Here is a 16,141-nt window from a genome sequence, read left to right on the forward strand (position 1 = left end):
TGGATTTTTTATGCAATTGTTGGTTTGGATCTTAGTTTTGGATTTTAATTTAGATTTGGATCTATCTCAAATCCGTAATATAATTAGGGTTTCTCTTTGTTCAATATAAATAAGCATTGTATGAAGGAAGAGATGGATTGATTGATAAATTGATTATTGATGAATCTTAATTATTATTTTTTTAATTTTACATTATTTTTCATTAATTTTTTGCTTTCTTTTCTAGCTAAGGTTTCTATATGCCGTGTTCAAAAGTGATCCTCCTGTTCACTACATCAAAAAAGCAGTGTGGAAGTCAGAGAGTGGCATGGTTGGGAGCTAAACATCTTCAGAAAGGACACCAACATTATTATGGAAAGCACACCAACCCCTCCTAGGGATGGCAGTGGACCGGGGTGGGAGCGGGGGACAAGGTCTCCACCCCTGCCCCGTCTCAAAAAAAAAATCGGAGGCCCTGGCCCTGAACTCCTAATATTAATAGGAGGCCCATTTTTTCCCTCAGCCTCAGGCCCCATAAAACACAGGTACGGCTCTGCTGGTAGGAGTCCACATAAATAAATAAATAATATATATAGGAAAATTAAAAGATATCCAACCTATACCAGATGGGATTTTTTCAAAAAAATGATGTTTTTTCGAAATTCTAACCTTACAGATGTGTTCTACGTGTTTGTTTTCATAGGAATCTGGTCTTGGATCATTTGATTCCAATGCATGGATATGTTTTCATAAGGTTCTAAAATCAATGGTCTATAATTTTTTAAGATTTTAGAGTCTCCAAAAACCATTTTTCATCCAAAATGCATGATCCAAGAGTTGATTCCTATGAAAACAAGCATGTAGAACACATCTGTAAGGTCAGATTTTTTGAAAAAAGTCCATCAGCTACAGGATTGGGTCGTGTGTGTGTGTATAACCAGCCCCAAGCCTACAGAGATGAGAGTAAATTGAAGCATGTGATGCAAGTTTTGGTATTCAATTGGCTGGAAGTGATTAGATACCAACATGAGAATGAGCACTGGACTCTAAATTCCTTTGTTTAAGGCTCATTCCACAAAGATAAAACTTCCACAGCTTTCTTTTGAATTCTTAAAGCAAAGACAAAATAGCTTATAAAGTCACCATTGTAAAGGATATATATTTTGTTACAATCGGTTGTATGTACAAATGACTTGACAAATCTTTTTTTATAATAAATCTGACCTCATTGGTGTGATCTACGTACTCCATTTAGTAAGGATTAATATTTGGATCGCCAAATTTTGACATCAAAGCAGCTTTTTCAATGATTGAAAAATTAACAGACCTAAATGCATGAAAGTTTCCCGACTCAAGAAAAATATGTTTTCTCGATTGAGTCAAAACTTGTATCATCAAATCCCAACTAGATTGTACATACGAACAATTGTAGAATATATAGGCACCAATTTAAATAAACATTTATATAGGAAACTATTGTACCGCCTATAAATGTGGGTCAATTTTTTTTTTTTTTTTACCTTTTCAATGTTAGTCACGTGAATTCACATTTCACTCTTGTGAATTTACATTTACTTTTGTCAACACTAAAACTAAACCCACCCGTAATCAACCAAGAGTGAGAAAGCCATACGTATGACAGCATAACCTGAGAAGCTAAAGTGGGTAGGCTACAGTGGGTCGTAAGTATGGTCACTCCCATCCAGAAAAGTCCTTAAATGAGCATCCTTTCATCTGGCAAGGGGCATTATGTTCCTTGCTCATGCCCAAGCAAGGAGACTCCCTTGAGGCAAGGGGTGCCCCACGGGTTTACACCTGTACAGCAAGCATAGCCAGCGCAACTAGGTCTCTGATCCCGAGGGTGGTTTCCCCATTCCTTATGAAAAAAGTGTACCTTCTTTTTCGCACATTGCCAACGCAATGCAGCGGTGTGCTAAAGGTGCAGCTCTACTCCTGCTGACTATCTATCTCAACATTTCTCAAGACAGACACTGCACCCAAATGCCAGGACGGATGACTGTCAAGCAGGTCACTGCATCCCACCATGCAGCGATTCCGAATATAATGTACGTCATTATTTAATATTACACACTAGTTTTTCCAGCATGGTGCCACGCTATCCGTTTCCACCCAAGCTGATGTCCAATGGCAACTGCTGAATGAAGTTTTTTTGCTTGTTCAAGCAAACTGTAAAATCAATCTGACCATGCATACCAAATACATGTTAGTGCTAGTTTTCAGCCACGGCAAAGATTGATGGAGAGAACACCGTCTTTCAAAATAGTGCCAGCACCTCCAGTTTCCAGAATCGCCATGGGCAGAAACAGCGAGAGTAATAACTTGGTCTACTCACACAAACTACTAACATCCAGAGAGCCTCAATTAAAATTGTAAGGTATGATACATGAAGGAGAAAGAGATGGATTTCAAATGGGTGATTCAAAGTGACCAGACACCTTACACATGAGCACTGTTTCGTTCAGAATAGAACGAGGCAACTGCATGAGTCAGCAGGTAAGGCTGCATTCATGGAAGAAAGGCAGCCCCACTGAAGCACAGTTCTTAAGCCAAAAGATGGTTCATATGGTCGATCATCGGGGAAAAAAAACCAACAAGCACCGTCTCTTCAAGATCTGGGAATGAACTGATATATTTAGATTAATGTCACAGTTTTAATGCACACATAACAACGTCATTCTGTTAATCTGGATTAGCAAGCTCAGTCAGTACTTGGAAAGGGTTATTCCTCATTTGGCTTGCAAAGCTTACAAACGCCCAGCGCATGATAATGAGACTTTTGAGGACTGAACGCCAGGGACACCAGGAGAGTTGAAGAATCAGTGCCGACTTCTGGAAGAGGACATTCAAGATTCAATATTCCTCATTGGAGGAAGCTGCAGAAGCAAATCACCATGGAGGCACACTACATGCTCTCTCTCTCTCTCTCTCTCTCTCTCTCTCTCTCTCTCTCTCTCAGGGTAAGACTACAGGAAGGCTTGCTTCTGCAGCACAAAGCTGTAGGCAAATGGACTAGCGTCGTGTCGTTCTACTTTTAGCCTTGGAAGTTCTCTGCAGTCAAGTGAAACCAAAATAAAAATAATTAATCACACGAAGCTCCACAAAGAAGAAAGGACTCACGGCACATCTGGGTATCAAAAATTCATGATCAAACTTAGCTACGTTCCGTGACCTTGCATTTCAGGGTGACATCCAGTTCCACACACACACAGGGGCTCCACTTGTCTGGTAGGAGCAGCTAGTGCACGTCACCTTGTGTTGGGATGTTGCAAGTTCAAATCCCAAAGGCATCGTTGTATAACTGGTAGGGGTCTGTCTGACCCCAGCTTGCCTTTCAAAAAAAAAGTTTGAGCAGTTTAACTTACTGTGCCTGCTCCAAAACTTGCACCAGAGCCAGTTAAAGCCCCTGAAAATACATAAAAAAGGGTGATTAGAAGTCCAGATATTGCATTCGCAAATCAAATTAACCTCAAAGAAAGCAGCCTCAAACAAATATGGTCAAGGAACTGAAATGTCCTATGTGAGACTGGTCAGTTACAGGAAAGAACGGGATAGTATCCCCATTTATTGGACTAGACTTGCAACAAAAGTATAGGCAGTATTGTACTGCACCAGGCGTAACTCACCGGTAACTTTTGGAAGATCTACTATAACTATCTCAACATGGAAGTGGTCTTCTACGAGCTGCTACCTATCAGCCAAACCTCCCAGTTTAGCAATAAAACGAGGATACTAATGTGGCCACATTAGACACAGATATCATGAGGAGGCCAAGCAAATGGCAAATCCAGCTTGTGCCTTTCAAAAAAGAACTGGTAAATCCAGCTTGTGATTAAATCCAAAGCCATATGTAAGAACAGAAATGTAATAAGGTTTGGACAGAAATCCAAGAATGAATCAAATCAGGGATTTCAGTTAGATTTTATAACAGAACCCAAATAAAGAAAATGGAGCACTCTGAAATTTGATTTCACCCATCATATTACTGGAATCCAACTCTCATGGTTTCCTTTAATAGAAACAATGCATTAGTGTTTTCTGTTATTCCTGCTGGGGAATATAAACATCCCTACATAGAACTAGCATGAGGCTAGTGCTAGCCAGTTACCAGCGAACAGTAGCAGATGGAAGAGTTTCACTAGAAAAAACTAGAGTTCGAGAGGTGTGTGAAGGACAGGGCTGAGGAGAGCTGTAAGTCATCCATTTGATTATGACATATTCTCTAGAATCCAATCCTCTTAACTCTAATCACTCTTAACTCATTCCTTTCCTAAAGGGAGTGATAAGAAGCATAGTAACAAATCTCGGCGATATTTTGAATTTATGGCCAAAAAACACACGATAAATTCAATAACCAAGAAATATACGAATTAAACGCCATATTTTGAATATTTCATTTGAATTCAATATATCACGTATTTTTTGTGGTATTAAAAAAAAAAGTGAAAACGCGTCTTCAAATGAAGTCTTTTTTTCACATGCCTACACCTCTTATAGAGGCAAGGCATTAAATATTGCTTGGCTGCCCCATGTGATGGAGCTGGCAGGCACCTTGAAACCTGACAAAAGAAAAAGGGAGGGAGGCTCTCCATTTATAGACTTGGGGGAGGGCCTTCCCTCTCCACACTCTTCGATGAGACTAAAATCCCATACCTGCCTTCTATGCTTACCTCCCACCTAGCTTTCTCTCTTTTCCAACCAAAACAATCTACCGCTCTCTCATTTTTTTAAAATACCCTGAGATTTTCCCTTACCAAGGATATTCCAAGAACAAGATTTGTGACTATGATAAAGTCATGCTTAAAAGGGCAGGTTAAGAAGTTATGTATCCATGAGATTTCAGTAATACTCCATATCCGTCCCTTGGTTTTCTGATATACACCTCAACCTCTGAAGTTAAATTCAATACCCCAGAAAAGCCCTTATTTTTAACAAAGGAGAAGAAGAAAGGGGAGATGTTAGACATGGAAGACTCTCAGCCCCAAATGATTGTCAATTTGTGGGGCACCAAATTAAGGACATATTTATATCATAACCCTGATTATTGTTAGCAAAATTACAACATTTTAGATCCTCATTACAATTGTGCCATCATTAGGTGGTGTTTTATATCCATACATATATATAATTATTTTTATATTTATAGTTATATATATTATATATGTGATAAAACTGCCACTTGAGGGTGGCTTGAATCCCAAGTATCATAGTGTTTACTCACAAAAATGGATTTTTAAGAAAATAGAGGTAATATGTAATCAATATCTAAATGAATGCACTTTTACGACTCCAACACATTCATCACTACAACAAACCGACAGTTATTGGAGCATTAGTACAGTCAACCTTGATCTAAATCCCCTCTACATATAAATCAATGAAAAGAAACTCTAGGGCACCCCAATTCAAGAATAGTGTTCAAACATGGCAAAACCAGTGGTTATAGAGTCATGCAGCATAAACTACCTGACACGTGATTATAAATCAATAATATGAAACAAATTCATAAACAAACACCTATATTCTAGCATCTACCCACACCAAACTGAAGGGATTTTGGCATGGTTTCATTGGCAATCAAGGATGATAACCACTGGCTATATCAATTCAAGGTCAAACAAAACAGAACCACATGAAGCAGCTCCAACCATAAAGTTGTTTACGAATGAGAACATCTATTGTTATATCAATTCAAAGACGACCAATAATTTCAACAATTTTGCAGAGTGTCCATACAGATCAAGCTCTCAAAAGAAAATAGAATAAAAAACTCATACATAGTAGTTTTCACCTTTCACTTACTATCATGTGCACACACACACACACACAATATTGTAGGTGAAATACAAAGAATGTTAAATTTTAATGATGAACTAAAGTACCTTTGAAACTGAAAATCTTGGTCATGCATGACAAACTCATGGAATAAGAAGGCAGTATTACTTACCAAAGGATGGAGTAGCAGAGAATGGAGAGCTTCCAGTTGCCGGGGTGGAGCCAAATAGTGAATGTGTTTGTGGGGTTCCAAAGAGAGAGGATGCTGATGGAGTTCCAAAGAGTGATGTTTGCTGAGGAGAGCCAGACGTGCCAAAAATGGTAGATGTTGGTGTAGAAGCCGAACGGGTGGAAAAGGAAAAAGATGAAAAAGAGGGCGCAGAAGTAGCAGAAATTGATGGAGTGCTGAAAATAGAAAAGCCACTGCTTGATGAAGTTGAAGTTCCCGCAGGTAACTGAAGGGCAGGAACCTGTGCAGAGGCTCCTGAGCTGGAAAACAAGCCAGCAGCTTGAGTGGAAGGCTGGGACAGAGTGGGTACATGCAAAGTTGGATGAACTCTCCTAGCAGCAGCTTCTCGTTTTGCTATTTCCCGTCTGTCTGCCTCAAGAAATGGATCATTTTCATCACCTCTGAGTCGTTGGTCAGCAAGATAAGCAGTCCTCATAGATTCAATATGCTGATGAAGAGTTTCAACCTGATAAAACAGGCAAGTTGCAATAAAATTGTTTACAAAGGATGCATGATGTAGAAACTATGGGGATGTCAGAAATTTCTGAAAGCATAAAACAGAGATAACTGAATGTAGAAAAAGAAGAAACTAACTACATAATCAGTGATGGTTAGAATGCCACACATTGACAAAACTTGTTATTTACCTTGGCAGCCACGTAGACAAAGAAATCATGCACATTTGACATCACTGTCGGCAGAGAATGCAATAATGCCATATCAGAGGTGGCAGCCCTTCTCTCATCGGTATCCAAAAGAAGCAGATGCTCTAACTTTTCAATCCACTGGCAACACTCAGCAATACACCTTTCAAATCGGAGCACAGTTTGTTGCAAAAATGCAGAAGGCCTTTTAGGATAACCACTGTAAAACTCCAAAACAGGCACGATAGAGGTAGGCTTTGGCTGGGAAGCTGTATTTGGAAGGATGGTAACCCCTGAAATCTGAGCAGAAGTGCCACTTGAAGTGGCTGAAGCACTAGGATGAACAAACCTAGGTTGAAGCATCATAAATGAACGGACAGCAACCTCCGCATTTCTTATCATACTTTTTGCAACACTCATTAGCTCGTGAAGTGTAACTTTTTCTCTTTCCATAGCAGTGCTAATCCCTCCAAGTTCCTATAACAGAAAAACAAATTTCATTAGATCCAAGTAACCAGTAGATGGCAGAGAAAAGAATATATTTATGTAGAACAAAGAAAAAGCTGTGCACCAACCCAACCAGAAAATGATAAGAATGTTTTCATAGAGCAAGAACAAAGAAAACAAGTTCAAAACTTGCAACAACCAGCTTTGCAATGCACTTAACAGGAAGAACATAAATCTATAAAGCACAGCCAGTGATTTTACCGGGAATGAAACCATACACATACAGAAATGAAATGCAGCAATGGCACAGCTAAGCTTAGGGTTCTAAACAGTTGAACAATACCCCAACAATAAATAAGGTAAAAAGTGGCTGAATTGGAAAAGCTCTCAGTTCAATCTTATGTAATCAAAAGCACTGACTAGTCCTCTTAGTCGACCTAGGCGTAAGTAAAATGCCTATTGCAATTCCTAGGTGGGTACCTTAAAAGGTAACAATTTTGCCAACTAGGCATCGACTAGGGCACCTAGTCAGTGACTAAGTTGCCATTGCCTATGCACAAGGGCAGTTTAGTCATTTATTATTATATATTAAAACTTATATGAAGAGAGGCGGGTTAATTCTAAATGATTATGTTTTTTTATATATGTGTGTTAATTTGTTTCTGATGAATTTTTCTGCTAAAGGCTGAGATCCAGTTTTATATACTAACCCAATTGGATTTTTATGGGTTAAATGGTTATACATTGGAAAATGTATGGTAAGACCTGAAAGGCATTTAATGAGGTAGGATAAAATATACCCTTGCCAGCGTGAAAGTGCATTAAATGCCCTCAATGTATAAAAATAACAACATTACCCTCATGCATTCAATATATTCTTGATAGCAATAACACCAATGTAGAATTTTTTTTAACAATAGTGTCCAATGCCACATCATTTATTAATTGTTCCCTTTTGAACGTTGCAATTCAAACTATTCGTACTTAAAAAAGAAGAATTAATTACATTATTCGGATTTGGGTCGGGAGACTCGAGTTTCGGAACTCATTATATTAGTTGGATTCGGATTGGGTTGCAGTAATTTCACATCAAACTCCGAAACTGATTAGAAGAAACCCGTTTTTGATTACATAGGTTCAATCAGTATCTGTACACATTACAAACTTTGCAAGAACATTTTTTTTCCAACCAGGACCTCTATCAGAAGAACCATAAAGAAACCTGCTCCAATCTATCAAATATCTAATGCTGGTTTAGAAAAAGATTTTCAGATGCATGACTGACTTTGAGTGGTCAACTCAACATCATTCCTAAGTGATTTGTTCACCTGACTTATTGGCCCAAGAGGTGAAAAAGATTGGATGTAAGAGTTGTAAATGTATCAGTAGTTCAAACAAATTTTGCAGCAATCCAGTGGATACAAAATACCGGTGAATATGTTTCCAAAACATATTTTTAGAATCATTAACAAGTTAAATCAACAAGCTGAATTTACTAAAACTCAATCCTAGTAAATTAATTCGTTAGAAGGGAAGGTCCTAATCAATCAACAATTTGCTTAACATTGTATCTTTATGTTTAGCTTGATTTGAATCTATGAACCGCTTCGCGAATTCAATTTATGTTGGTGATGACCCTAGTGCAAAGAAGTCAGCATCCCATAAGTGAATTCTGTCACTATAGCATACAATATCATAAAATAGTAATTGATAGAGGACCAAAAAATTAATTGCATTACAAGTTTAGAAGAAGAAAACGAAACCAGAATGACTTTAATGAGTGTCGATCTAAGAAAAAAATTATTTTATCATATTACAAAGAATAGTGTTTGAACAAAGAGATAAGAGAAATATTGAAAAGAAAAGGCATGAGCTACAGATGTTACTCAGTCTCCATTTCAGCCAACTCAATTGTGAACATGTTGTGTCAAATAAGGAGGAGAGAGATCTAAACATCCCTCAACTTCTTGCCACCATCTCATAGTTCATGAATCCCACATGAAGTATATGAACTGTTCACATTTGAATTTCAGCAAGCATTTGGACAAAAAGAGAAAAAGAAGAAAACATCATAATATAGAACTAAATTATGATCCCCCTTTCTTCGTCTGAGGTGAACCCTTTCCCTTATCCAAACAAGGGATCTCTTTGCTATAAGGTCCTTCTATAGATATTTGGTGTGTCCATTGATCACAGTTCCATCAAGTCAATACACACGCATCAGTAACATGGCCTTCCGACAAATATGGCATTGTTGACTACACTACAGTCCGGAGTTGCATCAGCTTAGGATATAGAAATGGCTAAGGAACGGAGTCTTCCACTACGGACCAAGACTACACTAAGGAACAAGGAAGCTCGACTGAAAAAGAAGTCAAGGAATGATTTCTCCACTGATAGCCGGCCCGTTGAACAGGACAAAGGGATTATTCAGTCGTTTTGTGCTCAGAGCTACCTTTCTTCTTGGGTTATTATATAACATAAAGAGGGGATGTTCTTAGGAAGAGTGTCTGAGGTTGCTCACCTACAATTCGGGAGTCAAGCCCCAACAAAGAGGAGTTTAGGTTAACACTTACATATTAGCCAGTGATACAGGAGTCATGGGTGATCATTGGTCTGATGCGTTGGGCGAAACCAATTCCCGGGGTGTGACGGGCAGTGCATACAGTGGCATGCTAATCTGCCATTACTAGCGATTAACCATACAAATAAATGAACGCACAATAGCCATCAATGTGTAATACACAATAAGTACTATTGGAAAAATAGATGTATGCTTCATGAAATGGCGTTCAAAACTTGCATATGCACATTTTCATCATATGAATCCCAAACAAGACAGAGATAAGCTATTTAGGCTGCTCAAGTTATGCACAAAGTTGTCAAGTACTTACGTCTCGAGGTGTGAAGTGCACACTTCAGAGGCGAGGTGATGCTTCATGACTTGAGGCGCAGCACAAAGGCACAGAGGACTAAGCGTGTGCCTGAGGTCATGAGGCGTAGGCTTGGCTCTAAAGGTTGTGCCTGAAAGTGAGGCGTACGCCTCACTTGCAAGCTCAAATGAAGGGTTGATCCCTTCAGTTTGACTGTGTACAAAAGCAAGAGACAAAAAAATAATAAGAATAATGGTGAAAAAAAGATAGAAAGGGGGGAGGCGATCCATGCCTTTTTTGGCTATGACCCTTTTTCTTCCTCTTCTTCTCATTATGGTCCTTAACATAGGAAGCATGTCTAGTGGCCAGTAGGAGAGGCGTGGTTCTTTTTTCGAGAGTGTTCGACCCTTTCAATAGGAGGGCAGGAGCTTTTACCGAGGCATGGTTAGGTGATCTGGACCGAGTAAACAAAGTATTCGGGTCACACAAAACATAGAAAATCATTGTGCATGTACCGATTTTTTGTGTACAAAAAATTGCTGTGCAGAAAAATGCTAAACACGCAACAATTTTCTGTGTTTTAGTGTGGCTCGAGTACTTTACAAAGTACTCAGGCCCAATCACTGTATCTGTTCCGGCTTTTACCAGCCACTTACAGTGGGATGTTGGCTCTCTCTCTCTCTCTCTCTCTCTCTCTCTCTCTCTCTCTCTCTCTCTCTCTCTCTCTCTCTGTGTGTGTGTGTGTGTGTGTGTTGGCTGTTTCATTCTTGTTCCAAACAAAGTGTTGGGTTTAACTTCATGTTTATGCTTAATTTTATCAACTTATGAGAAGAAGTATTTGGCTTAACTTAGTATCTAATTTCTATGTAGGTCTGCATATAGCAATTATCTTTAATCATAGCTCAAGAGTGGAAAACCAAATTGATTGTTCTCAAACTTGTATTGTTTCTGTCGTTTATTTTGATGCTTGGTTTGGTTGTGCAATTATTTCCTTGCTTTTTCGTTGGTGTATCATATTAGAGAAAATAGTTTGAGGTAGTCTGATTCATGCATGCTCTTTTTGTTTGTTCTTGCATGTCATTTATGTTAAAATGTTCGGTTACTTGCTTATGTTTTGTTTTATTTCGTATTTGCTTGTTTTTCTTGTTTAACATCATTAGTGGTTTTGTTAAGTATGTTTCAATGCCTCAATACACACGCTTCATTTCCTGGGGCCGTAATGCTTCGCCTCACCTCAACACTTCTAACAACCTTGGTTATGCAACCACATAATGTACACTATCAAAGGGTTACCATTCCTTTCATCTATGCAACTTGGGCATCAATACAATACGCAGATGCAAAACATCGGACCACTACTTTATGAAAACTAGGACACATGGCATGTTAATATGCCCACTTCTTTATATTACATATGTTATGTAATACACAAAAAGATAGCGGTAAAAAAATTATAGTAGTCAGTAAGACTAAAATTCCCAAATCATAAATATTATATCCAAATTCAAAACTTAAGAGAACAAGAGACACCAACAAAGTTCCACAAATCACAAATCCTAAAAAGAAAAATAATATCAACAACGTCCAGAGTCATGATAATAAGAAAAGGATGAATAAAGTCATGGACATGGTAATAAATATGTCTAGCAGCATCTGTATTGGGCCTTTTTATGTCACCACACGCGTCAGTGACATGACCCTTCATGCTAAACTGGTGTCATCATGCAAGTGCACACACACACAGACACATGAAAATTATGTGATATGGAATTTGGCAAGAGTCAGTTAAAGTAAGCATGGACATTGGACAACAATGTCCTCCCACAAACAGAACTGTTTCACATCAGATCAATGGACTCGTGTATACCAGCTTTGCCACACAGGCACTACATTTAAACACCAGTGATAGGTGATGTTAGTGAGAATGGAAAATGACTTGACAACACTGCCCTCATTTTCCTTTCTTAATTTCCGTTTTTCATTGGCCTTTTGACTAATAATAATTTTTTGACAATTACTAAATAGGTTTACCAGTTTGGCCTTAACAACAAGAAGAACAATCCAAATGTGGATTTATTTATATAACCTTTTAAACATTAAATGCAAAAAAAAAAAAAAGTGATCCCCACTCCCCAAATAAACCCTTTTTCTCCAAGTTTGTGTATAGGGATTTGGTGTGGATGACAGAGTAAACCAGCAGCAAACAGTTCACAATCTCAAAGACATAATGAAATTTTCGAAGATACATAACTTTGCATCACCTAATGAGTAAAAGCAGTGCAAGCTTGCGCAGTGTGGAGGAGTTGGGAGGAGGCAGGCTACTGCCGTTAATCTAAAGTCAACGGGTCATAATTTCAGAGACATTCTCTGATTCTCAAAACTTACCAATGTGACACAGAGCTTCGCATCACCCAAAAGATGAAAAGTTATCTTCAAATAAAAAACAACAAATTTACACCAAAGCTTTCTGCATTCCAACATCAGCCAAATGATACCAATAGAAGATTAGAACAAAAAAAATTAAAACATTGATATCCAGCCTAAGTAGTCCTACACTTGACAGAGATGCTAGAACTGGAAAAAATAGCAAAAGCTTTTCAAGTAAGAACAGGCAGGATCAAATAAAGTACCAACCTGCACAATGCGACTAGCATCAAGCTCAAATCCATCATTGGAGACTGATGTGTCAAAAAGGCGGGCACACTGATCCAATCTTTGACTTTCATCCCGATACTCCAATATCCGTTCCCTACAATTTGTGCTTTAGGTAAGCAAAATGAACTAAATGCGTAGCAGCATAACAAAACATGGTAATCGCCATATCCCTTAGGAAAGCAAATGAAACAAGAAAACTGGTAAATGTTAATTCAATTAAACATTCTTAAAGTCCAATACTTAAAAGATTTTGAATTCCCCAGCTACAACATTCTCTCCAGCTCACATACAGAAGCACGAGATATCCAACCAAAATCATAGGCCCTTAGTGAGATCTAGAGCATCCTAAAGTCGGGTAATTGAGACTTCCCAACATAATTGCCTACAATTTGGAAAACACAACACCCACAATAGCCGTTATTTCCTTCTATTATCTAACCAGAAGTCTAGTCTATCTCTTGGATACTCATATGTCATCACGGTAAAGAGAACGCACCACATGCGAAATTTGATAGTCCATCATAGAAGCAAAGAACATTAATTAACATCACCGGATCGTCATTGCCACTCATCCACCTTATTCAATTGCCGCATTTGTCTATGAGCCTGATGCTGTATCAGGAAACCCCTTCCCCGGCTAATGATTCTCACAATTCTCATCAACCGCCCACTTATCCAATGATAAACAAAACAAATCCCTTGTTCCCATTATCAGAAGTCCTCAATCGCCCGCAAAATCATCCCCTAACAGAGGCAGTACAACAAGCAGCACCATGAACTAGATAAAGCAACTGCTTTCACTCCGATCATAAACAGAAAACCCTTAAATTTCATACTCACAGCGGCTCAAAAATAAGAATCAGAGAAAAAAGAAAAGAAAATAAATTTTCCACTGGAATAAAAGATTTCAATCGCAATTCCGTCCAACATATTAAGCACCGACCCTCCAGATCAAAAAAGAAAGAAACCCCGCTTCTCCAACAAAGACGCAAATCTATCACAATGAATCGCCGGATTGCGACGTCCCGAAAGGAACGCGATGAAAGAAAAAGAGAAAGGTTAGGGGTTTGGGAGGGGGCGAAACGTACTCGATCTTGAGGAGGAGGTTCTGGGAATCGGGGTGGAGCTCCGACCACTTGGTCTGGTAAGTGGCGGGTGACTTCTCCGTGGTGAAGAGGTAACGTGTCTGCTGCTGCTGCTGTTGCTGTTGTTGCTGATTCTGAAGAAGAAACTGTAGCTGCTGCTGCTGCTGCTGCTGCTGCTGCTGATTCTGAAGAGACAACTGTAGCTGCTGCTGCTGCTGCTGTTGCTGTTGCTGTTGCTGTTGCTGTTGCTGTTGCTGTTGCTGGAAGGGGCTGGGTGACTGGAAGAGAGGCTGTTGGGGTTGCTGAGGGGAAGGGCTGAAGAGGGGAAACGCCATCTCTTCTCTCTCACTCTCTGAAAGATCGGAGGAAGGAGGGATTCAAATTTGAAGAGCGCTCCCTCCCTCCACCTTGTAAACCTCTCTCGTAAACCCTAGCGCTCTCTGTATGATTGTAGCGTTTGATGGACGAAGTAGAAGCCGGTGTATCATGTATTGGGTTGAATGGTTCGGATCTAGGTAAATACTGATCCGAGACAGAGTCCACGGACCTTATCCGTGTTTCATGGCTCGAGGACAGCGTGAGGTGCGACTGTCGTCGACGGGTTGGTAGGGGTGTCAACCGGCCAGGTTTGGTTCGGACTCCGGTGAAATCAGACCCAAACCTGATTTGAGATTATGGTACGGGTCCGGATTCAAGTCTAATCTGACCCACCATAAGAGAAATCATACCTGGATCTTATAAGGATTACCTGAATCTGACCCGACCAAACCCGGTAAAATAATAAATTTTTTATCATTTTTATATCAAAAATTTGTGGATCTTAATTGGAACTCGGGTCAGGGTCTGGTATAAAATTTCACAAACCATACCTAGATTCATATATTAATATGACCCTTGAAATCTGATAAGAATTCTAATCGGGCCTTCTTATTTATCACTAAACCCTGACCCTATAGGGTTTGGTACTGGTTGGGTCCGAGTCAAACCCGATCCATTGACACCCTTATGCGTTGGATTTGGTCCTACTCCAAAAAAGTGCTTTGGAGTACTAAGGTTGCTAGAAAGGAGAACGTAGACGAAAAATGAGGTTTTTCAGGTGCATGTGAAAGCGATGGAAACAAACCGAGATATGGAGAATGGATGAGAAACGTTTAACAAGAAAACAAATACCAAATTCAAGAAACATGTATCCCACAAAAGGAAAACACATGAAAAAAGTGTGAGAAACACATGGGAAATATATTTCCCATTATATGAGAAACTTGTTTCCCACACATTTTCGATACACATTGTTTCCCGTTAAAATAACGGAACCTATTAGGGCAGGGCATCAAGCATCAATTTAAGTGGTGGTGGGTTGGAATTTTACCGCTCGAATTTATGTAAATCTCCTCCTTTATTAATCAAAATATTTACTAGGCTCCTTTTGAATTGCCTTTGGGACGATTCATTCTAATTCAATCGATTCAAGCTGATTTTAACATTTGTCGGTTGAGTTGGGCTTAAGGTTAAGTCAAATTGAGAAATTGAAAACTCACTTATATAATTTGGGGCAATTAAAATATGTAAACCAATCAAATATGTAAATTGGTATAAACCGAGAATTGCATATGGTTTTTATTGATTTAGAGAAGGCATACGATAGAGTACCTAGGGACGTTCTCTGGTGGACAATGATGAAGAAAGGTGTTTCTCTCAAGTACATTAGTATAATTAAAGATATGTATGAAGGAGTAGTAACCAATGTCCGCACTTGTAGAGGGGTGACAACCAATTTTCCGATAACGGTTGGGTTACATCAAGGATCTGCTTTAAGCCCTTTCCTATTTGCGATAGTGATGGATGAGCTTACGAGATCAATTCAAGAAAATGTACCGTGATGTATGTTGTTTGCTAATGATATTGTTTTGATTGATGAGTCTAGAGCTGGGGTTAATGCTAAGTTAGAATTATGGAGACAAACATTGGAAGCTAGAGGTTTTAAGTTGAGTAAGAGTAAGACTGAATATATGGAATGTCGGTTTAGTAAGCAACGAAGTAGTGATGGGAGTGTAGTGAAGCTTGGTGAGCAAGAAATACCGGTGAATGATTATTTCAAATATTTGGGATCCATTATTCAAAAGTATGGAGAAATTGATGGAGATGTAAATCATAGGATAAAGGTTGGGTGGATGAAATGGAAAAGTGCAACGGGAGTGCTGTGCGATCGTAGAATGCCATTGCGGTTGAAGGGAAAGTTTTATAGGACGACTATTAGACCCGCTTTACTATATGGTACGGAATGTTGGGCTGCCAAGAGACATCATATTCAAAAAATGAGTGTAGCTGAGATGCGGATGCTTAGATGGATGTGTGGAAATACAATAAAAGATAAGATTCGGAACGAGGAGATACGTAAGAAGGTAAGTGTTGCACCCATTGAAAATAAGATGCGAG

At 39.0% G+C, this 16,141-nt stretch overlaps 1 protein-coding gene across 1 annotated transcript; it reads right to left on the reverse strand.

Moving 5' to 3' along the window:
• Positions 1-2,613: 2,613 nt before the first annotated feature.
• On the reverse strand, positions 2,614-14,146 carry LOC149841848 (hydroxyproline-rich glycoprotein family protein). The gene is made up of 6 exons (XM_090001187.1): positions 13,709-14,146; positions 12,600-12,714; positions 6,649-7,122; positions 5,945-6,467; positions 3,363-3,403; positions 2,614-3,048 (listed from the first exon to the last, which is right to left on the reverse strand). The coding sequence occupies exons 1-6, from the start codon at positions 14,038-14,040 to the stop codon at positions 3,010-3,012; spliced, it is 1,524 nt and encodes a 507-aa protein (XP_089857313.1). The 5' UTR covers positions 14,041-14,146; the 3' UTR covers positions 2,614-3,009.
• Positions 14,147-16,141: the final 1,995 nt, after the last annotated feature.

The sequence above is a fragment of the Nuphar pumila genome, chromosome 3, assembly GCF_984573655.1.
Source record: "Nuphar pumila chromosome 3, dmNupPumi1.hap1.1, whole genome shotgun sequence".
Classification (NCBI taxonomy): Eukaryota; Viridiplantae; Streptophyta; class Magnoliopsida; order Nymphaeales; family Nymphaeaceae; genus Nuphar; species Nuphar pumila.